At 38.5% G+C, this 24,764-nt stretch overlaps 1 protein-coding gene across 18 annotated transcripts in view; it reads left to right on the forward strand.

Moving 5' to 3' along the window:
- ncor1.L (nuclear receptor corepressor 1 L homeolog) overlaps positions 1–24,764 on the forward strand; it is a 118,277-nt gene that overhangs the window by 75,646 nt on the left and 17,867 nt on the right. For 12 of the 18 annotated variants that reach the window (XM_041581651.1, XM_041581663.1, XM_041581654.1 and 9 more), the window contains 22 exons: positions 2,836–2,975; positions 3,304–3,430; positions 4,465–5,017; positions 6,889–7,018; positions 7,643–7,829; positions 8,757–8,924; positions 10,588–10,751; positions 12,020–12,137; positions 12,809–12,910; positions 14,088–14,182; positions 14,817–14,988; positions 15,900–16,040; positions 16,160–16,243; positions 16,350–16,597; positions 16,703–17,060; positions 17,484–17,516; positions 17,878–18,105; positions 19,115–19,327; positions 20,440–20,589; positions 21,496–21,699; positions 22,220–22,382; positions 23,177–23,661. In XM_041581651.1, coding sequence (XP_041437585.1) covers positions 2,836–2,975; positions 3,304–3,430; positions 4,465–5,017; positions 6,889–7,018; positions 7,643–7,829; positions 8,757–8,924; positions 10,588–10,751; positions 12,020–12,137; positions 12,809–12,910; positions 14,088–14,182; positions 14,817–14,988; positions 15,900–16,040; positions 16,160–16,243; positions 16,350–16,597; positions 16,703–17,060; positions 17,484–17,516; positions 17,878–18,105; positions 19,115–19,327; positions 20,440–20,589; positions 21,496–21,699; positions 22,220–22,382; positions 23,177–23,661 — 4,263 coding nt within the window. The remainder of the gene's footprint in view (positions 1–2,835; positions 2,976–3,303; positions 3,431–4,464; positions 5,018–6,888; positions 7,019–7,642; positions 7,830–8,756; positions 8,925–10,587; positions 10,752–12,019; positions 12,138–12,808; positions 12,911–14,087; positions 14,183–14,816; positions 14,989–15,899; positions 16,041–16,159; positions 16,244–16,349; positions 16,598–16,702; positions 17,061–17,483; positions 17,517–17,877; positions 18,106–19,114; positions 19,328–20,439; positions 20,590–21,495; positions 21,700–22,219; positions 22,383–23,176; positions 23,662–24,764) is intronic. The other 6 variants (XM_018246058.2, XM_018246063.2, XM_018246064.2 and 3 more) reach the window with 2 other exon arrangements.

The following is a 24,764-nucleotide window of genomic DNA, read 5'->3' on the forward strand; positions in this document are numbered from 1 at the left end:
GCTACCAATTGCAGCTGCATACAAAATACACACACACACACACACACACACACACACACACACACACACACACACACACACACACACACACACACACACACACACACACACACACACACACACACACACACACACACACACACACACACACACACACACACACACACACACACACACACACACACACACACACACACACACACACACACACACACACACACACACACACACACACACACACACACACACACACACACACACACACATTATGTCCAATTGTAAGTGAACAGAATGAGGTCCAGCTACATTTACACATGACAGAGGCTTCACAAATAGGTCAAGTTAATCAATTATCAGTTACTTGACTGGAATAATGAGTTAGCCAAGTCAAAAAAAGCTAACAGGATTGTTTACATGCTAAATGACAACTTTTTCATGAAACTAAAAATTAATTATACTGAATTTATCTACAGTGTTTGAGTAGGGGAACATTTAAGGAACAGTGATCATAAATGATGTTGCAGAGACAACTGTATAAGGGAGTAACTAAGACGCAACATTTTAGGCATGTATAAGGGCATCTCTGCAACATTTTAACTGTGAAAGAATTTTCACAGTGTTAAACACAGAATCAAAATGTCTTTAAATTACTGCTTAACAAATTTACCTGTCCGTATACCTGAGTATGATTTGATGGAAAGGTTAGCGGAGAGGTTGAACAATGTACAATAGTGGGAACACTTACCGCTCTCCTCTTGGCTCCAACGTGCTTCTGAGGAAGTGGCAGGTAGCCACGAAACGCGTTAACCGTGCAGCCCAAGGGATGTTTGAGGCATGCAATTTTGACTTTTAACGATTATGCAATAAATTTCATCTTTTAATCAACGAATATTAGCTTCCCCCGGTGCTCCATTCTTATTGAACTCTTAGTGGTGACGTTGGCAAGAAAAAAAAAACATGCATTCAAGTTAGCTGGGATACCTGAAACCTTTTTTTAGCTACAAAGAGGCCAATAAAGCAATGAGACAAGCTAAAATAGAGAATGAAAATAGCATTCCAGCAAGGAGTAAAATAAATTCAAAATCATTTTTTTAAAAATGTAAACAGTAAAAAAAAATTAAGCAAGAGGGGATGGGCCCTTAGTATTAAAGTGAGGCAAATTGGTTGATGAGAGCAGCTTTTGAACTGTTTTTATTTTTTTGTCCGTTTACAGAACTGAGGAACTGAGGCTTAATTTTTAATGGACTCTGTTCCAGTCAATTAACCATTGTTGGCCGCTTGACTCAGGAGGGGAAGTTCAAAAGATACTTGAACTTGCCAAAGTGAACAAAGATCCAGGATTGAATGGTATTCATCCCAGGGTCTGGCATAGTACAGAGAGATTGGTGAATTGCAATTATGTTAAGGTGGCCATACAGATATCGGTCGTTTGGACCAATTTGACAGCTTATCTGCCCGTGTATGGGGGCTTCCGACTGGTCTTCCCGATCGTTATCTGGCCACGGTATCGAACGGGAAGGTTTGATTTTTAACCGACCTGTCGGAGCCCCTTGGCGTATTGTAATTCGATTGTTCGGCCATACGGCCGAACGTTCGAATTACCCCCGATATAGCCATGCCGTTAGTGGCATATCGGGGAAAGATCCGCTCGTTTGCCATCAGTGATAGGAAAGATTTTGGAGGGATAATAGGGTCCATTATTCAGGAACTGTTATCCAAAAAGGTAGTGTTCACGTCATGCATCTGGTCTGGCAAACCATAGCAAACTATTGGTGAGCATCCCCCCTCCTATTCTGTCTCTTTGCAGCTTCCAAATGAGGGTCAGTGACCCGAGCAGCCAAAAAACATTGCTCTAATTTTATTTACGTTTTATTGCATATCTTTCTGTTCAAGCCCTCTCATATTCATATTCCAGACTCTTATTCAAGCCACTCCCTGGTTGCTTAGGTAAACTTGACCCTAGTTTATAGATAGCCATTGATATTGCAAACTTAAGAGTTGCTGAAAAAAAATAGCTCAATAATCCAAAAACTACAAAAAACTACCAATTGCAAAGTGTCTGAATATCATTGTCTGCATCATTCTAAATGCTGGTTTTGTTTTTGTAAAATGCACCCCCAATGTCTTTTTTGAATATCCCTAAATATTAAGCGCATGACTTCTGCAAGATGAGCCAAATGCAATGTGTGTTTGCGAGCTTTTCGGATTAATTCGTTGACTGAGATCTCATGTAACTTGCATACCGTGTAACATGTGCCTTATGCCATTTAACAATGACTGTAATTCCCTTTGAAACAACCCTACCCGTATGCTTTTAAAAAAACTTAAGTGATCTACATTTATGAAGGTTACTTCACATGATGGAAGGTTTTGGGAGTCTGCAAAGCATGTTCATAACGGTCATTGTTATAATGCATGCATATAAACTGAAGTGGATGTTAAGTCTTTTTGACAAATTGTATTAGTGTAGTATAATACAAAAAGTAGTAATTCCCCTGTAATAAAAGTAACATTATACTATAAGTGGTTTATTAGCGTAACTTCCTCAACCCAGTATTTCTCAAGAACAGGAGTGATGGCAGCCAGGTTTGGTTTCCATCTTGGGCAATTGGTAGGCTTCATACCTGTTAATGGACCAATATCTAAACAGAATATATTTGATTTATAAGCATACAATGCTACAGATGCCCTGGCACCTTCCCACGCTGCCTGGCTCTGCTCTGGCCCACACCACAAGCACCATGGTTGGTCTTCTTTAAGATAGGGCTGTTTAGATGGATAGCTGCCTGTCAAATACTCTTCGGGAGTATATATATATTTATGCTTTCCTCACAGGTCTGGTCGATCATGGTCGGAACTGGGGAGCAATTGCCAAGATGGTGGGATCAAAAAGCGAATCCCAGTGTAAAAATTTCTACTTTAACTACAAGAGACGACACAATCTAGACAATTTGCTTCAGCAGCACAAACAGAAGGTCAGTAATGATATTGCATACATAAATACACGCAGGAAAAACCTGGAAGAGTGGGCCTTCATCATATGAGTATTGTAAACAACGCTAAGATACAGTACAATGCTAGTCAATAGAGAAATATAAAGAATCTTTTCTCCAACAGTTGTTCAAAGCTATGAAATTCTACCCATTCCAAACAAGCTTATAATGATCACTTCACATGGGTTTCCATGATGCTAGCGATGGGCAAAAAAATCCATGTGCCATTAAACTTAGGACAGTACCAATCTGAGGTTCAGTCTACGCAATGTAGTATATTTACAGTATATGCATATGCTCTATTTTTAAGTCATCCCGGAGGCCTCGAGAAGAACGTGATGTGTCTCAGTGTGAAAGTATTGCTTCTACTGTGTCTGCACAGGAAGATGAAGAAAATGAAGGGTCTAATGAGGAGGAAAACCCTGAAGACAGTGAAGGTAAATTCCGCTCTAAATTCTTTGCCCAATTTTGCGATTTGCCTTGTAATGTAGAGCCTTGGGTACATTTCTTTAAATATAGGCCATTTCAGTTTCTGTCTATTAATCCTCTTGATTGAATGTACAATAAGCCTATATGCAGAATTTGTTTGCTCTTTTCATAATAATTTTATTAGTGATTTTAGTAGTCTAGTAGTGACTTCAAAAAGTTTAGAGTTATTAAAGGAGAAGGAAAGGTTAAAACTAAGTTAGTCTTATCAGAAAGGTCCATCTAAATATACCAGTAAACCCCCAAAGTAGTGCTGCTCTGAGTCCCCTGTCAAAAGAAACACTGCATTTCTTTCCTTCTATTGTGTACACATGGGCTTCTGTATCAGACTTCCTGCCTTCAGCTTAAACCTCATTGCCCTGGGCAAGAGCATGCTCAGTTTGCTCCTCTTCCCCACCCCCCTCCCTTCTCTACTGTAATGAGCCCAGAGCAGGGAGAGACTCAGGCAGGAAGTGATGTCACACCATGTTAATACTGCAGCTCCTATCCTAAACAAACAGAGAGTTTCTAGAGCTTTTTACTCAGGTATGGTAAAACATTCTACAGAATAAATATAGCATTCTAGCTTGCACTATTGCAGCTAATCTATTGGCAATAAAATGCCTCTGTAGCTTTCCTTCTCCTTTAAAGGTCATCCCAAGAAATGAAAATGCCCCACATGTATTAATATGTATAATGTACACAAAAGTGGCAAAGGTTTGACAATCTAGTAACACATGGCAACCAACAGGTAGCCTTTACTAGTCACATGTTGGAAAGCATAGATTGTGATCCTATTCTTTATTCAAGCTATAACGAGTTTGTATGTGTACAAATTGTATGTGTCTTCCATGTTGCTCTGCTCAGATGTCATGTCAACATCTGGCATGAACCACAAACTGCTTTAAACTGGAGACTGGTTTTCTGATTTGAGATTTTTATTACACCATATGAGGTCTTTTGGTTTTCTGATGTTTATTAACCTAATAATAATTGTTTTCTTCAGGTGCAGAAAACAGTTCAGACACTGAAAGCGCTCCATCTCCTTCACCTGCTGAAGCAGCCAAATTAGGTGATGATGCTGTTGATAGAACCACTTCTTCAGTATACATAGAAGCTCCTCCAGAACAAGATGCTGCTAGCAAACCTGCCTCTAGTTCAACTCCCTCTCCTTCAGTAGAAAATACAAAGCCCCCAGAGACTCCATATGCAGAGCTTAAAGTGAAGGAAGAAATAAGCACTGAGACTGAGGAAACAATGGAGGTGGAAGAGAGAAGTCAGAGTGCAGAAATGAAATCAGCACTTAGCCTCCAAGTGCAGACTAAAGCAGAACCTGATGAGGCAGAAGCAAAACCAACTGAGAGTGCAGATGTGAAAATAGAGGATGACTCCAAAGACCACGATATGGAAAGGTTAATGGATAGAGCAGAGGCTGCTGATATGGGATATGTACCACCCCAGCATATTAGTCATGCCAGGCAAGAGTCACAGTCAGACAATGACTCCAGTGCTACCTGCAGTGCTGATGAGGAAGTTGATGGAGAACCTGACAGGCCAAGGTGAGATTAAAGGGATACTGTCATGGGGAAAAAATGTTTTTTCAAAACGTATCCGTTAATAGTGCTGCCCCAGCAGAATTCTGCACTGAAATCCATTTTTCAAAAGAGCAAACAGATTTTTTTTATATATATTTTTTTTAAACTCAGGTAGTTTATTGAAAAATGTTCACATCAGAAAATAACAAAAGACATATCACTGTTCAGCATGTCAATTACAGAGATCACATAGAATTATTACAAGGATGTTACGCTATACATCAATTTCCCTGATTAAGACTGTATAGGGAAACAACATGTATCTGAGTGGTGCAGATATATCAACAAGCAAGTAATGTAATACATCACAACATAGTAGCAGCATAATTTCCTAACCTTTATTGCCCGACTATCAGGCGGGTGTGTGGAAGGGGGAATACATCCAACCAAGGGCCCTAGATTTTGTGAAATTTAGTAGGGCCCCCCTTTTTATATACACCAGTTGTTCAATATTGCATATATCCAGCATGGTTTGTTTCCAGCAGGCAAATGTAGGAGAGGCGATGTTCCTCCAATTCTGAGTTATAAGTCTCTTAGCCAGTAACAGAGCCTCCTGCAAGAAAAGCATATGATACTGATTAAGCTTAAGGTCTTGCAGTATAGCCAAAATACACACTTTAGGTGACATAACTATTTTAATTTGCATAATCACATCCGAAGTATCTAAAATGGATCCCCAGTAAAGAGTGATCTTGCTGCAACTCCACAACATATGTATAAAGGACCCCTTTTCTAGGGCACATCTGGTACAGAGGTCAGGAGTATCAGCATTGATGAGGTGGAGTCTGGCTGGAGTATAGTATGCTCTATGGAAGATATACAGTTGGATGGTACGTAATCTATAGTTGGGGGATACCAAAAGAATAGATTCTTGCGCTTCCTGCCATTCTTCTTCTGAAATATTGCCCACATCCGCTTCCCACTTGTGACATATCTCCTGAAGATTATTACCATGGGCACCCTGTTGTAGTCTAGCGTACAGCATAGTAACTAAACCTTTAGTATGTCCCCTATTGATATATCAGAGGAACGGGTGAGTAGAAAGAGAGAAATTGCTTTGTTTGTGGGCTGCCTTAAGGCCACGACTGAGTCTATAAAAATGTAGCCACTGGTTCTGCGGGAGGTGTTGGAGATCCTGTAACTGTCCAAAGGGAATTGAGATTTTTCTATTTAATTTTGAAATCTGGCATGGGGCTAGACATATTGTCAGTTTCCCAGCTGCCCCACTCATGTGACTTGTAAACTTCAGTCACTCCTTACTGCTGTACTGCTCCCTAACACAAGATAACAGCTCCCTGCACAGCACATGACCTGAGATGGCTACCTACACGCCAATATTACAACTAAAAAAAATACACTTGCTGGTTCAGGAATGACATTTTATATTGTAGAGTGGATTAATTGCAGAGTAAACTGTGTAATTTAGAAATAAAAACCACACCCTACCTGTGTGTGTATATGTGTATATATATATATATGTGTGTATATATATATATATATATATATATATATATATATATATATATATAGATATATATATATATATAGATATAGATATAGATATAGATATAGATATAGATATAGATATCTAGAAAGTTCCGCTGGCCAAATTTTATGTTTATATATTACATTTGAAAAGTGATTTGTGTTCAATGCAGTGCTTTTCGGCCATGGGGTAATTTATTTCTCAAGGAACATGTACATTTTTGACATTGACTTTTAATTGTTACAGTAGATACAATGCTTTAAAATATCAACGTGTTCCTTTATGTGTACAGTTAATTGCACTGTACTTTTTTTTAGTTGATAATGTCTGTTTTTCTCTATTTTTTAAGGATATATCCTTTGGATTCAAAGCCTTCACTGCTGAATCAGGCAGGAACTATTTTGATTTCCTCTTCCATGAAACAAGTGCCAATGGATTTACAACAGTTACAACACCGTGCTGCTGTAATACCTCCAATGGTAACTACTCGTCTACCACTAAATGCTGCCTCAACATACATCAGAAACTTTAAATCAAAGTGATTTTTTGCTTTAAATCAAAGATATCAACTACAAATCTTAGAGCATTCTCGAAGAGAAATAGAAGGGATGAATTCCTTTATGATTGTTGTATGGCAGGACCTTTTCATATTAAGCACTGCGCCGATTCTTCACCATACATACATACATACATACATACATACATACATACATACATACATACATACATACATACATACAAGTATGGAATCCAAATTAGGGGAAGGCCATATCCCATAGACTCAATTTTTATCAAATAATTCAGTTTTAACACTGATCTCCCTTTTTTCTGTAATAATAAAACCGTACTTTGTACTTGATCCCAACTAAGACAAAACTCAGTCTTATTGAAAATAAAAAAATTCTATTTGGTATATTGTTTAAATTATTTAAGGTTAGGGGTCCCAAATTACAGAGAGACCCTTATCTGGAAATCCCCAGTTTGCAAGCATTCTGGATAACCGCTCCCATAACTCTAGTAGAATAAAATTGCCTTTTATTATATTAAAATATTGCTTGCTTACTTGAAGACCAAATATTGACTATTAATGATCATTTTCTTAGGCATCCTGTAATCCCTTAACCATGGGAACAGCTGTATCAGCGAGCAACTTTTCCATGTACCAGAGACATCTCTATGAAAATAATCTCCTAGAAGAGCAAAGACAGAGACAGGAACAGTTTGCTTTGGAAAGCAGAATGTCAGCAAGCCCAGGAAACCTATCTAAGAGCCCAAATGTGGATTGGGAAGGTAATCTATTCATTTACCAGTTGCTGTTCATAATATAAGAAAACACGTGTCATTTGTTTTGTAAATCATTTGTTTTGTAAAGGGACTTGAGGTAAGAGTTGCTTATCAATGTGAAGTTGTAAGCTAATACAAAGGTTTTAAAGGAGAACTAAACCCTAAAAATTAATATACTTAAAATGCCATATTTTATATACTGAACTTATTGCACCAGCCTAAAGTTTCAGCATCTCGATGATCCTGTATTTCAAGCCTGTCACCATCTTGGAAAGTGTCTGCGACACTCATGCTCAGTGGGCTCTGAGCAGCTGTTGAGAAGCTAAGTTTAGGGGTTGTCACACATTATCAAGCAGAGGTTGCTCTGTAATATAAGCTGATGCTACAGGGCTTTATATTCTATGTGTACAATGTTGTGCACCAGTCCCTAAGCTCAGTATGTGACAGCAGCACAGAGCATGTGCAGTGAATCATCAGAAAAGAAGATGGGGAGCTACTGGGGCATCTTTGGAGACACAGATCTTTACTGCTAAAGGGCTGTGGTTGCATTGGGCTGGTACAGAAGCCCAAAATATAATGTATAACCTATCTTACCTATTTCTTTTGTTAGGCTATAGTTCTCCTTTAAGGTAGGGTAGGTGGGAGGGTTTTTTTTTTTATTACAATTTCAATTCTCCTTTAACGTGTTTATATTCTACCTTGGCTAATTTCCCAAGACTGCCTAGCAAATTGGAACGTAGTCTTGCCTCACCAACAAACCAACTGATATCCAGAGCACATGGATGCTGGTCATGATCATCTGGCCAGCATACATTTACCAAAAATAGAAAGAAGCTTTGTTTTGTATAAATTTATTGTGTATGTATATTCCGCTTTATTGCAAACTGGTATTTTTAGTTTTCTAATTGAATGCTCTGTGACTTTCTTTGACAGGAAAATCAGTTTATATGCCTTACACTGAAGTCAAGCGTGCTTTTGAACATGAAGCACAAATGCAACATGTTGCCAGGTCTGTTTCACCATACCGGCTGTCTCCTAGAGAAGTGAGCAGAGCTTCTCCACAAGTAGATATGAATCCGGCTCGTTACTGTGTCCCTCCAGGTATTTACTTTATATACAGGTATTCATGTGGGATTTAGGGGAAAAAATGTAATCGCAGAATTGTGCTTACTATAGAGAAATACCTGCTAGCAGGTGGGACAGTGCTGCATTGCAGTTCAGGTGGTTGGGGGAGTGTCCATCGTAACTGGGCATGCTCAGGATGGAGCAAGGGTTTTGTCTTGTTTGATGATTAAGCTGTTCGAGAGCACCTATGACTTGTAGCAGCTCACTGTATGGCCTATAAGAATTCCCAGGGAGATTCCCCTGTTGATGAGTGCCATTTATGGTGCTGATTAACTGGCTATGCTACAATGATGTCACATGACAAACCTGGTCATTAAAAGATAAGTAAACCTTTAAAATAAGTGAATGTAAAATTAACGAGGGTGCTGGTCTAAGCTATTTTGTAATTTACATTCATTATTTATTTTGTTTTTATTCCAAGATATTAAATTATACCTGTACTATTAATATTAAAGGAACCGTTCAGTGTGAAAATAAAAACTGGGTAAACAGGCTAGGCAAAATAAAAAATGTTTCTAATTTAGTTAGTTAGGCAAAAATGTAATGTATAAAGGCTGGAGTGACTGGATGTCTAACATAATAGCCAGAACACTACTTCCTGCTTTGCAGCTCTGTAACTCTTGACTTAGTCAGCGACTTCAAGGGGGGCCACATGGGACATAACTGTTCAGTGAGTTTGCAATTGATCCTCAGCATGCAGCTCAGATTCAAAAGCAACAGATATGACCTATGTGGCCCCCTCAAGTTTCTGATTGGTTACTGCTTGTTAACCAGGGTAACCAGTCAGTGGAAACCAAGAGAACTGAAAAGCAGTAAGTAGTGTTCTGGCTATTATGTTACACACCCAGTCACTCCAGCCTTTATACATTACATTTTTGCTTTTAACTACATTAGAAACATTTTTTATTTTGCACAGCCTATCTTTTTACCCAGTTTTTATTTTTACACTGAACAGTTGCTTTAATTAATTTTGTTCCAACAGCACCACCTGCTGGTCAAGGAAGTTGACAGGAGAAAGAAAGGCTGCTCTGATGTATGAACGTGAGAGCAGCCTATTTCGTTCTCCTGACAGCTTCCTTGACTACTTGGTGGTCAGAATGGTCGGAAACTGACCAGCAGGTGGTGCTGTTGGAACAAAATAAATTCATATTAACAGTACATGTATCCCATCTTAGAATAAAAACAAAATAAACAATGAATGTACATTGCAAGAGGTCTTAGAATAGCACCCTCATCAGTTTTAAAGGTTTACTTATCCTTTAAGAGATGCTCTACCATGCTTTTTGAAGTGGGATTATAAAAGTAATAGGAGTAAAAGGAAAGAGATACGCAGTGGCCAGTCACCAGTAAGGAGATGGTTGCCTTGGCAAGGCTGAAACTATAGGTAGAGCCATATAGAAATGAAAACATAGTAATGAATGTAAATAATGTATAATATTATGATTTCCAGTTGGCAAACTTAGGGATATTTAAAATGAAGTTGTACTTGCCAGATATTTGTATTTATGTTTATCATGAACACAACAAATAAGGCTTGTTTTGATAATATTTATAATGGAACTGACTTGCTAACCAATTGCAAATCAGTAATGGCTGGTTTGAGCACTAAAGTGACCTAACCGCATACATCTCTGTTTAGTATTACAGCCTGCTCCACATCAAGTCATTACCTCTTTATCCGATGGTGCAAGACTGCCAGTGACACGCCCAACCCGTCCTCCTCCACCACTGATCCCATCGTCCAAAACTTCAGCAATTTCTTCTGATAAGCCATCTTTCATTACAGGAGGCTCAATATCACAGGTATGTCCCCTTCTATCCTAGTGTGTACTAGGAACTCTGGGGGGAGGCGGGGCTGTGACATAGTGGGGGTGGGGCCGTGACACAGCAGGGCAGGACCATGACATTGTGGCTGTGATGTCAGGGCGGGGCTATGACATGATTATTGGCTCATTGCTGCGTCAATCCGAGGAAATCCTGCCCGGTTTTCCTAATTTGGAAAACTGGGCAGCCAATTTTGACCCGAACAGCCTTTAAAAAAAACTAGGCTGTCCGGGTCAAAACCGGACAGGTGACAACCCTAGTGTGTTATTTCACATGACCCTAAGGTTAGTTAATACCTGAACTCAACAGCTAGTAACACATTTGATACCTATTGTTATTATTAAACCGTTTATAAAGCGCCAACATATTTCCTTATGGCTATATTGTTTGTTCCAATTGTAGAAACCCATCAATCAATGAGTGGGTAGAATTTGTTGGTCTTCTGTTCTGTTCTGCAAAGCAAACCTCTGATTGCATGCAATGAGTTATATTGTAGACTTTGTACATGTACATGGTATTACATTATCTTAGTAAAGTCTGTAGAAGACTTAAAAAGGTAGCTCATCTTCAGTTAAATTTTAGGGGCAGATTTATGAAAGGTCGAATGTTGAGTTTTTTTAAATTCGAATAAACTCCTGTGACCTCGAAATTCGAATAGTATCTTATTTAAGAAAAAGCTAGAATATCTAAAACTCGAACAAATATTATCGACCTGGAAATTTGAATCGAATTTGACTAACTCGAATTAAGTTTTTTCTTTATTATGGGTTCCTATTTGTTAAACCATTGTTGTAGACAATTTCCAGTTGTTTCGTTTGGACCGCATATAATAGCACAGTGACATCTCACTCTGATAATTGTCTGTGAATCTGGATCTGTTTTCCTTTGTGAGAATCAAGCCGTGGCTTGATAAAAGAACGATGGCGGTCTGAGTGTTTGGGTCAGAGCCCATGTTCCCATAAAGGCATTTTAAAGACAAGAAATTTGCAAATGGTGCTGTCTATGATAATATAGATTTCAATGATGATAAGTTCCCCTAATAACAATGTCCTCAAAATGGCGGCTGTCTGCTTCATGTGATTTTGAATTCCAAAACTAAAAGAAACAATATTTAAATCATTTATAAAATGTAAGTTGTTTATTTTGCTTTACTAACTAGAATTTGGAATTATTTCTTAGGGTTAACTATTAGATATTTCATTTTTAGGTTGTTTGTGGTTCACACAGCTTCACTTGTTTCTCTTTAGGGAACACCCGGCACTTACTTATCGTCACTTGGCCAGCCTTACAGCCAGGAAACCGTTAAAGCCTCAGTGGGTTCCATCTCTCTTGGCCTCCCAAGGCAACAAGAATCTACAAAGCCTGGTAAGTCGCTCACTGGAAATGAGGTTCTAATTATCTATGAAAGCATATGAAATTCTTGCCATGTATCACCTAATTGGTCCTCAGAGCGAGTCCTCCTAGCTTCTGTTGCAGAACCCCTATTGAGGCCTGCCCAACAATTTAAGAAACACTGGCTCACATTAGTCAAATGTACAAGTATATTCATATATACAATGTAATATGTACATAAAGTTTATGGGTTGTAAGTGGTAAGGAAACCTGTGAGCCGATCCCTGTTTATTCATACAATTAAAACCACGATTTGTGCAGTAGTCATGATGAAAACTGTTCAACCTCTCGCTGGTGACATCCCAGACTGTACTACCAGGTATAAATTATTTTTAGGCACTGAATGTTCAAGGTCCTCTTATCACCAAATAAAATACCCCTAACTTTGTTTATACAAATTTATTTAGCTGCTTTGCAGTTTCCCAATTGCCTCCCTGTGCATCCTTAGTAACCCCTCTTGATTTTGCTCCTTCTTAGCTTTTTGGTTCTTCATGTACCACTCCTTTGTCTTCACCTAGGACTAAGAGCACCACATATTGTAAACTATCATGATATTTTTGGGAGCAACAATCTAATATGTATCTTTTACCATGGAAAGCAAATGCTGAGTTGATCTTTACCTTTGTTTGTGTATTCTATTTTAGGTTCTGTGACCTACATCAAGCAAGAAGAGTTTTCTCCTCGAGGCCAGAGCTCTCAGCCTGAAGGACTTCTAGTCAGGGCACAGCATGAAGGTGTTGTCAGAGGTACATTAAGTAATGAAATGAAGCAATGCTGCCCCTCTGTTATTGGGCACCATAGGTTGTGTCTGTGATGTTGTGTGTCAATAGGAAATAATGAACTTCTGATTAGTGTAATTAAAAACATAACATACAAATGCATTTGTATTTGGAACACGAATGCTGTGTATCATATTAATCAATAAAGGATTGTCTTCCTACGTTCAGAAGCAATGCCTCAGATTTAATTTTTTTCTTGCATATTTATTATGTGCGTTTTTCCTCAAAATTATTTAATTTGGTAAAGCATTCAGTGTGGTTCTTAACCCAGTTTGATAAATCATGTTGTACTAACCCAGTTGTTTGGGCCCCTTGGATCATATGGAAGTGCTTGTGCAGGGCATTTGCAATGTCTTAATGGCCTGATGTAGTCCTAGTAGGATTTTCAGCTTGCCTGAACCCCATATTTTGGTTGCGGAGGCCACTGCATTGTATCCACCACAGACCAAAAAGCTGCTCAGTCAGGAATGAACAAGTTTGGAGGGCACTGTCTTTCAGTATATGCCAACCTAATTTAAAATAATTTTTGGCTGTGGAAGCAGGTTGTCTATTTTTAATTAAGTTTTACCTTATTGGTTAACACGTTTTATTGTACTGATGTGCCACTTAAAATGCGCTTGCACCTGAGCAAGTGCCTAAGCTCACTGCAGATTTCTTAAAGGGGATTTTAAACCTATTGAACTATAGAAGGAATTAAGGCAGGTTACAAACAGCCATTCAGTGTACTGTAAGGCTAAGGGCAGATTTGGGCAGATTTAGTCACCTGGCGAATAATTGCCTCTTCTGCGGGGCGACAATCTCCCCGAACTGCCTTCTTCCTGCCTTCCACCTTCAAGCAGGAAGAAGGCAGTTCGGGGAGATTGTCGCCCCACAGAAGAGGCAATTAGTCGCCAGGTGACTAAATCTGCCCGTCTGCCCTTACCCTTAAAAGTCATGCAGGGTTAGAATGGCTTGTAGAATCGTTAAAGCAATGGAATGCTATATTTACATATTTCCACTAGACAAGTAAAGTTGTCAATTACACGGACATAATGCACTTTAAACAAGACTTTTTTCTCACAATATCTACTAAACCATTTCTGAGATTTTAAAGCAATATATAGCAATAATATATAATTTTGCTGGGTTTTTTTTGTTGGTACAGGTACTATGACTGCAATTCAGGAGGGGAGCATCACTAGGGGCACGCCAGCAACCAAAGTGGAAAATGTTTCCACCCTTCGAGGGTCCATTACTCAGGTATATTCATACTTTATACTTTGGGAGGATATCATTGTTTTATTCTTTGCAAGCTGTTTAGAGCACAGTTTGTAAAGAAGCTACGAGACTACCAAATTCTATGCTAGGACTGCATTATCGGAGTGTTTTTTCCGCACTGAAAGTTTTATACACTGAGGTTATATTTATTTTTTGAGTATGAAGTAAAGTAAAGCTTTTTTTTTTTTTACCACTGGTTGGGTATTTTTAAATTGATGAAAAGTCACATTCAAAAGAGATGTTTCTAATGGGTTTTCATGCACAATCTTTTTGTTTTTGCCGTATTGACGTTGATACGCTTAAAATGGTCATCGGGCATATGCGCTACAGTAACATTTCCAGCTAATAATGTGAATACTAATATGCACATGCACCTGCCTCTTTGCAGTTCAGCTTGCACCAATCCTATAATACAATCTGAACTATTAGCCTGGCCCGAAGTAAAGTCTGACATTGTATCTGACCTTTTTGTCAACTTCAGTGCGAATCCAGTAAATAGGAAAGTTCCTGGGAAATTCCTGTGTTTAAATATCTTTCTCGAACAATTTCTCTAGTTGATTGAACTGCAATGCCTCGTTACTTTTATTGTTACACATTGCATCATTCTGTCTTGCAGGGTACACCAGCTCTTTCACAGTCTGGTATTGCTGCTGATGTCTTGTTAAAGACAACCATCACTAGACTGGCGACAGAGGATATTAGTAGTCCAGAGAAGTGCAGGGACGAAACCTCTGCTAAAGGGCATGTTATATATGAAGGAAAGAGTGGGCACATTGTATCTTATGACCGTAAGTTTCTTACATGATTAAAGTTTTTAGAGCTGTGTGATTTATAAGCACCATTGTCAATTATTATTGTTATTATTTCGACACCTTTTAATTGGAATTTCCTTAAGCAGCCTTTAAGTGTTTTGCATTATATTTCTTTTCTATAAAAATTATTTGTTTTAAATGGGAAAAATGTTACAGTCCAACAAGAGCACGCCATATGCAATCATTTCTGCAGTCAATGTACTGCTGCATAGAGTAACAGTGGGAGGTAAAGGGCACATAAATCGCTTTATCTAGCATTAATGACTGGAATGTGATTGAAATTGGGATATTTGGACCAAGATATACAGGCTTATATTAACCGGTTTGGTGGAATTTTGCCCCAAATGCCCTATGTTACCTGCCTTCGTGTGAGCAGATTAAGTCTTGGAGAGGAGCTTGAGAGAGCACATTGCTTAACTAAGGGGAAAGAACAAAATCTCCCTTTCTTGCAATAAATAAGCTTATTCTGAAAACCTAGCTTGCAAAACAATCCAATTTTACAGAAGCTGCTCATAGCCAAGAAGTAGCACTCTATTTTGGATTAAATGCGCAGAAGAGAGCTCTTAAGGGATCAGAAAATTCTAAATAGTAGCTGCTCCCTCTGAACTTGCTTTACGGCTTTGAACATGGCTTTTAAATCTCTACTGGCAAGTCTATATTTAAAGCTTTATAGTAGCTGTAGCAATCAAGGTGTAGCCATTATAATTTGTCAGTGCCTCCCCACCCACAGTATTAGAGTGAGGACTGCTCTTGTCCACTGTAACAATCAAAAAAGTAGGTATGCTAACTGACGTTAGCAAAAGAAATGTATGATATTAATGTATGATCTTGAAAATTCCCAGTGAAATTGAGGTTTAATTATGCCAATATATATATATATTAATAAGCTATCAAGAATATGCGAGAGGGAACCAGGAGCCCGAGGACAGCACCTGAGGTGACGCTAAAGAGAGCATATGATACCATGGAGGGAAATATTAAGCAAGCCATGTCTGTAAGAGAAGCTGCTGTATCAGGACCTATGGAAGGTATCTGTGCTGTATTGTGATATCAAAAATATTGACTAATGTTTTTGTAACCGCATGTTTTTGTATTGTCCGACAAGTCACAAATGTATGCATCTCTCTTAAAATGTGTTTATTGTTAGGACTGATATGTCGTACACTGCCTAAAGGAAGTCCACATCCAGAACTCAAAGATAGGCAAGTCTTCTCTGGTTCAATAATGAAAGGTGAATATAATCTATAATTTATTTTACACCCCATGACATACAGCAGATCCTTTTGTGTTGGTTGCTGGGCATTGGCTAAATTGATTTAATATTTTTTCCTTTAAAGGCACGCCAAGAACAACATCAGACAACTTTGATGATGGCCATAAGTATACAAAGCAAATAAAACTCGAAAGTCCGCCTATAAGATCCTATGAGGGAGCCATCTCAAAAGGCAAACCTTATGAGGGCGTCACCACAATCCGAGAACTGGGGCGATCTATCCATGAAATTCCCAGACAAGATCTTTTAAGCCAAGAAAGTCGCAAGACCCCTGAAAGTTCAAGGCAAATAATGGAAGGTTCCATTTCCCAGGTGTTTTTTTTTTTCCCCTTATTCTTTCCTTGATGTTTGGAATCACTTTATGTTTGTGTTGCCTTTAGTCAGAAATTAATCTTTACTGTATTACATATTTTACAGGGCACGCCCATAAAATATGAAAGCACTTCAGGACAATCTGCTATCAAACACAATGTGAAGTCTTTGATAACAGGTCCAAGTAATCTGTCTCGGGGAGTACCTCAAATGGACGTTATGCCCGAAAATTTGAAAATTGGGGAACGCTTAAAACATGAAGACACCAAATCATCTGAAGCCATCAGATCGCGACATACGTCTGTTGTCAGCTCAGGTCCGTCTGTACTCCGATCAACCTTGCATGAAGCTTCTAAATCTCAGTTAAGCCCTGGGATTTATGAAGACAACAATGCCAGGAGGACTCCAGTCAATTACCCCAGTCCCATGTCAAGAAACTCACCTATGCCACGCTCCTCAGAAGGTAAGTCTATCTTTGTATTTGGAAAATCATTGATGAGGTATAAGCATTACAGACTCAATACAATAACACGAAAATTGTTGATGATTATGTTTATTCTTGCAAATGAATTGCACTAAAGTGCATTTTCCTCCCACCCCCCATGCCCTTTTCGTCTGTGTTTATTAATCTATCACTTATATGCTTTCTTTTAAAAGGGGGGTAGAAGGAATGCAGTGAGAATATTTGTATACCTTTTGTAGGATGGACCAATGTTTCCTTATTTCTCGGTTCGGATAAAAATCCCTTTGCCTATACTGAGTGAAACATTTTAGTCATTTTATCTTTTTAAAACTTTCTGTTCTATTTATTTTTATACTTCATTTTGCTCTGTACTGAGTTACTCACCCTCACCTGTTTACTCTCTCATTTGATAACCTGACAAAGGGAGGTGCATATTCCCTGAAAACATTATCTTTGGTATGTCACAATCCGCATTATCACCGCTTTGTTTCTTGGTGTGTGCTGCCCCCTGCATATTATGAAATTTCACATTGCAAATTCACATTTGTAATTGTTTTAAAGGTATTACTCACCAATGCTTGGCAACTTTTAAACTGGTCTTCATTTTATTTTTTAATGTTTTTATAGTTTTGAAATGGCACTTCTACCTTTCTCCAGCTTGCAATTTAAAGCACTGTGTGTTTTTTTTAGGTCACTGCTCCTTGCAGCCCCCCAAATACCTCTCATATCACCAGAAATTAGTGATAAAGTAGTTTATTTTACAGGTAGTATGCACTGACCATAAAACCAACACATTTTTTTATCATCTGTTTTTCAGGTGGGCTTACCCCGGGCAAGTCTTCCAGCCATGAAAGAAAAAGCACTTTGACCCCCACCCTGAGAGAGAGCATAGTTGTAAAATCACCTGTTCCTGGTGTGGACCCTTCTGCAGCACATAGTCCCTTTGACCCTCATCTCCGAAGTGCTCCACCTGGAGATGTTTATAGAGCCCATTTGCCTCCTCACCTAGATCCCTCTCTTCAGTTCCACAGGCCATTGGACCCAGGTAAATCATATTGCCTTGGTATGCAATGATGTTTTTTTTGAGCAGCAGGACTGCCTTTCCAGCTTTCATTTATCTTTAACTTGTCACTGGCAGGCTGTATACAATCTCTCCTTATCACCTTCCACTGCAATAAACCAAGTCAGTGCTTACAGCTTAAAGGAAAAAAGAAATATAGTGCATTCTGTTGTTACAAGTTCAGTGATGTCAAATTAAGTTGCATATTAAAGAATCTTACCAAACTGGTGTATATGTGTGTGTGTGTGTGTGTATATATATATATATATATATATATATATATATATATATATATATATATATATATATATATATATATATATATATATATATATATATATGTAAATATTGGCCTTTTACATCTCTTGCCTTAAAACCACCATTTTGTGATGGTCTGTGTGCTGCCTCAGAGATCACCTGACCAGAAATACTCTAACTATAAGAAGAAGAAGAAGCTTGAAAGCAAAACACATAACTCTGTTAATTGGCTCATGTGACCTAACATGTATGGTTTGTTTGTGTGCACTGTGAATCCTAGGATCCCAAGGGGCGGTCCTTATAGTTTAAAATGGCGATTTTCTATTTATGCTTACCCAATGCCACATGCTACTAAAAGTATATAATTATGAAAATGATTTGTTTACATGAAGCAGGGTTTTGCATATGATCCATTTTATTCAATATATTTTTATAGAGACCTACATTGTTCGGAGGGTATTGTTTTCCTCTAAGAACAGTTCTGCTGAACAATGTAAAAGTATTATAGCATTTAAACTTTTGGAACCTAAGCAGAGGGGAGTTGACATTGCAGCTTTCTCTAGGTATCCTAGTTTAAATTCTAAGCAATTATTTCCTGAGCATTTGAAGGCCTTGCACCTTTTGAGGATTTTAGATTTTTTGCCTTCTAGAAACCTACTTTACAAGTCGTCAGAGCGAACAGGTATTGGATTAAAATGACCATAATCTTATATTATTCTTATTTCTCTTTTCTTAGCTGCTGCTGCTGCTTACTTATTTCAACGGCAGCTATCACCCACACCTGGTTACCCTAGTCAGTACCAACTGTATGCCATGGAGAACACGAGGCAGACAATCCTAAATGACTACATAACCTCACAACAGATGCAGGTTAATTTGAGGCCGGATGTTGCCAGAGGACTTTCCCCCAGAGATCAGGGACTAGCTATTCCATATCCTGGAGCCAGAGGTATGTCTGTAATTTAAGATTCCCATAGAATGATTTCACCTTGGCATCTTTTTATGGTATTAAATGCATGTTCAAATTAAGTAAGGAGACCTCAGCAGAATGAGGTAGAGTAAGAGGGAGCTGAAAAGAACTTTTCTAGCCTTTAGGGTAATTCTGTTGTCTGATATAGCTGTTTATTTTATGTCCTACATATTCTGTTAAATGTTTTTATTGTTTTTCATATTAAACAAGCAGGATTTCAGATCAAAGAACAAAGCTATACAGTGAGGCACACCTATGCAACTTGTTGTGGCTAAATGCACAGAAAGGAAAATAAAATCTAGTTTTTAATTGGTGATGCCACCTAAACAATTTACTAGATTACAAATCAGGTTTTTTTTGCAAGATTCTTAACTGTTAAAATCATACAACAATGTATGAAAACTACATTTTAAGGACACCTCAGATTAACTACTTCATATTGGCAATTTAGATAATATTAAATAAGTGGTATACTGTTGAATTGTAATTGTGCCTTATTGAGCCATTTATATATGCTATTGTGGTAGCACTGCCCTGTATTATTATCTTCATCATTTTATTTCTTTTAACTTAGCCACTATTGTGGCTAATCTGTTGGCAATAAACTGCTTCGGTAGCTTTCCTTCTCCTTTACCATGTTCTCGTGGTAGACTCAACATTAAAGCCAGAGTCCATATTAGGCCATCATGTTTGGTTTAGTATTTAAAATTACAATATCCGGTTTTTTTAACTCTGTAGTGAGAACAGAAAGGAACAGGGGGTACATGTTGACATAATTATGGGCAAGATAAATATCACATTTGGAGAAAGCCATAACATTGCAATATACTGTGAAAAACAATATATAACATTATTTAGGGTCTTAGAGAAAAGCTTTCCTTCTCCTTTAAAGGACTAACTTAATTTAGCAATCAAAAGTAAATGCTGAACTTTCCAATGTGGTATGAAGGAAATATATTGAATGTCCTAAGTAAACCATTATTTGTCAGTTTCCTAATGCATCCATATAATGTTTCTGAGAAAGGGGAAATGTTGGAATCGAATATTGATTAAATCCAATGGATATCTGTACTATATGTTTGTTTATACAGGGATTATTGACCTTACCAATATGCCTCCAGCGATATTGGTCCCTCATCCAGGTGGCACAAGTACACCACCCATGGACAGGATTACATACATTCCTGGCACACAGCTGGCTTTTCCTCCTAGATCTTACAACCCTGCTTCCATGTCTCCAGGTTGGTCAAAGCATATTACTTTAAGACTGTCCGTTGCAAGCCTTCAAACAAGCGCTAATGTATCTTTTAGTGTAACTGATGAGCCAGTGAGCTACATATGTATCGCTGAATGCACCTTGAGTTATATTACTTAGCCAGTATTCATGAAGCAACTGGATATCTATACAGAGATGTGGCTGTATGGAATAACTTAAAATATAGAACTGACTCCTGTGCAAGAATTATTTGCAGATGAGCAAGCTTCACCTCCGTAAAACAGGATTTAGACTGGTGAGGCTTGTCTGTTTAAAGGCATGCTGTCCTCCAGCAGAATTCAGCACTGAAATCCATTTATCAAAAGAGCAAACAGATTTTTCTTATATTTAATTTTGAAATCTGACATGGACATGGGGCTAGACATATTGTCTGTTTCCCAGGTGCCCCCAGTCATGTGACTTATGCTCTGATAAACTTCAGTCACTCCTTACTGCTGTACTGCAAATTTGAGTGATATCATCCCCCCCCCCCAGCTGCCAACAATGGGAAGGTAACCAGATAGCAGCTCCCTAACACAAGATAACAGCTGCCTGGTAGATCTAAGAACAACACTCAATAGTAAAATCCAGGTCCCACTGAGACACATTCAGTTACATTGAGCAGGAAAAACAACAGCCTGCCAGAAAGCAGTTCCATCCTAAAGTGCTGGCTTTTTCTGAAAGCACATGACCAGGTAAAATGACCTGAGATGGAGCCTACACACCAATATTACAACTAAAAAAAAATACACTTGCTGGTTCAGGAATGACATTTTATATTGTAGTATGAATTATTTGCAGTGTAAACAGTGTAATTTAGAAATAAAAACTAACTAAAGAGAGAACCCAAAATACTTTCCACAATAAAAACACTTTCTGCATCATTTCCTAGGACATCCTACACATTTAGCTGCTGCAAATTCTGCCAGTGCTGAACGGGAAAGAGAAAGAGAGCGGGAGAGGGAGAGGGATCGAGAGAGAGATCGAGAGAGAGAAAAAGAGCAACGTGAAAGGGAAAGAGATCGCGAGAGAGAAAGAGAGAGGCTTGCTGTTGCAGCTGCTGCTTCTGCTCCCAGTGAACATTACCTACGACCTGGTAAGCATATTTTTCTCACCATTTTTATTTGAATTGCTTCACACAATATCTCCCCTAAAACATGGGAACCTTGCATTTTAGAGACCCATCTAAACACTATAGATTATTGTGACTGATGTCACTCAGCTGGAGGTAGGATTCGATTTTCATGGTCTAAATATGACCGTAACAATGAAACCTAGCTCAAACCAGCTAAAAGTGGTAGCTACCAGTTAACCTGTGTGTACAAGACCTGCCATGGTGTGCCATGAGAAGTATTGATTAGTATGTGGAAAAGATATATCAAACAAGGGAACGTTGTGCTCACCATTAATTTTTAAAACCATTAAGCGCAATGAGGCTGTGATCACAAAATACATATAGACAAATACAAGAGGTCCTCTGCACTCAACCCATTATCAATATATTTAAGACACTGAAACATTGTTGTGCATACTGCTACTGAAACATGCCTTACCCTTTAAACAAAACAGGCATTGTTTGTCTGAGTTTTACTGATATCCATTTCTTCTGTCTGCAGTCAGCGAACAGCCAGGCAGGCCAAGTAGTCATGGGTATGTGCGCTCACCATCACCTTCAGTCAGAGCCCAGGAAAGCATTATGCAGCAAAGGCCAAGTATTTTCCAGGGAACTAATGGGAAAAGTGTCATCACACCCTTGGATGCAGCTCAGCTTCGGATCATGTGAGTTTTTATAATGTTACGGCTTCAGGTAATAAGTTGTGTACAGTGACATATGTATATATTATCCTGTAATAGAAGATATTATAGTTAAATCAATTGCTCATCATTGCCTCCGATTGCTTGCTAGGTAAAATCATGGTAGGGCTTAAAGGGGAACTCCACACAAACATAACTTAAGCTTTTTGAAAAGTAAACATAATTTCAAACAACTTTGCAATATACATCAATTAAAAAATATGCAGCCTTTTCATGATTTTTAATGTAATAATATGGTTTGGAAAGGTTACGTAAGCCTAGCCCCCTGTTCTCCTGCTCATCTGTCTGACTACATTGCTGAGCTGGCGGATTACTGGTACTTTGTATCAGCAGCCATCTGTCCTTAGTCTGCATCCTCCAAACCCCACAATTCCCTGCGCATGTGATTTCAATAAGGAATGGAACATTCCAGTGCAATGCATTGTGGGTTATGTAGTTCCTGCATGCTGTCTTTAAGCTATGGAGTAGTTGTTACAATTTGTAACATCAGTGTTTTAGTCCCTCCTTCCCTGCCAGGATTTCCAATGATGCAGAAAGCGAAGAACTGTTAAACAGCTGGATTTCAGCATAGAAAATGGCATTTATTCATACCTTTTTAAGAAACGGGTAACTGTGATGGGTATATTAGGGGTTTCTGTGTTATGTGGGCCTTTTTATCAAATTTGGGTTTGGAAACCGGAGTTCCCCTTTAATACTGAAAAGTTTATGTGCTTTTCTTTGATCATTGCTGTTTTATTTACTGTGGGATTTTAATGCAGGCCTCCCACGCCAGGAGCAGCCTCTATTACACAGGGGATACCTGCCTCCCGTTACAGCACAGCCGCTGATGCATTGGCAGCACTTGTCGACGCAGCAGCTTCTGCTCCTCAAATGGAAGTTTCCAAGCCAAAGGAAAGCAAACACGACTCTGCACGTACTGAAGAGAGTCTAAGCAGGCGGAATGCACTGGAGCAGCAGCAGCAACAACAGATAGACTGTGAACGGAGGGTCGTGCAGAGCCCTTACACATCCTCCAGCTTCTCTAGCAGCAAGTCACAAAGCCAGGCGTCCCCTGCAGTCTATTCAGAAGCAGGCAAAGAAAGAGCAGCGCACACAAAGTCACGCTATGTGGAGGAACTACGAATGAGAGGGAAGACCACTATCACTGCAGCCAACTTCATTGATGTTATAATCACTCAGCAGATTGCTTCCGACAAAGATGGCAGAGATAGAAATTCACAGAGCTCAGACTCTTCGAGCAGTCGTAAGTGATCATTTTTTGTTCCATCTCCACCCCCAGTTCAGTTATTCTTTACCTTTGTAGTATAAACAGTGGGGGGGGGAAATAAATACTAGTAATGGGAATCATAGATTCAATTCTTTCCAAATAATCCAAATTTTTAAAACTGATTTCCTTTTTCTCTGTGATAATAAAACAATAGCTTGTACTTGATCCCAACTAAGATATAATTAATCTTTATTGCAGGCAAAACACTATTGGGTTTATTTAATGTTTAAATGATTTTCTAGTTGACTTAAGGTATGAAGATCCAAATTATGGAAAGACTATCCATCTATTATTATCTGGAAATCCCAGGTCCGGAGCATTCTGGATTACAGGTCCAATACCTGTATTCTTTGTCCAGAGGTCCACAGCATTGCACCACAATGTATCCTATGGAACCACGAATGTTGGTGAATTTGCAAAGTATTTGTTAGATGATAAAGCAGTAGTAAATATTTTGCTTTCAGTTTTGACTTTTTTTTTTCTATGGCTCTGTTGGATATGCAGTGCTGCATTCCTATGAATGTGTACATCAGGTGATCCCACTAGTAAAGTCCCACTTATTATTAACAGTACTGAACTACCCTACCTAGTTATAGCTAGATAACGTATCTAGACACTGCTCCATTTAGGTAAATGTTTATTTAGGAGGTTGAGTTTGTGAGGTTTTTTTCTAGCAAGAATAAACTCGCAGCTCGAATGTTTGATTATTTATGAAAACACCCGAATAATAAAAAAAAAACTCGATTGAATGCAATGCAGCGGGAAAAAACTTGAATACCTCGAATTTATTGAGTTATAGGCTAAAAAACCTGGAATACTTGAATCTATAGAGTTTTCGAGCGCAAACCACCCTAAAAAAACATCTTCAAATGGTTCGAAGGACCTCTGCCATTGACTTCTACATGACCTCGACAGGTTATAGATGGAGTTTCGCATTTGAGCTTTGGTGCATAATAAATCTTGAAAACTTTGAGGTTTTTTTTATCCTGAAAAATTTGAGTTTTAAGTGAAACTAGCCTTGAAAAACATGAATTAACTAACAACGCAACCTTTAATAAATAACCCCCTAAAAGTTATGA

Source organism: Xenopus laevis, chromosome 2L, assembly GCF_017654675.1.
Source record: "Xenopus laevis strain J_2021 chromosome 2L, Xenopus_laevis_v10.1, whole genome shotgun sequence".
Lineage (NCBI taxonomy): Eukaryota > Metazoa > Chordata > Amphibia > Anura > Pipidae > Xenopus > Xenopus laevis.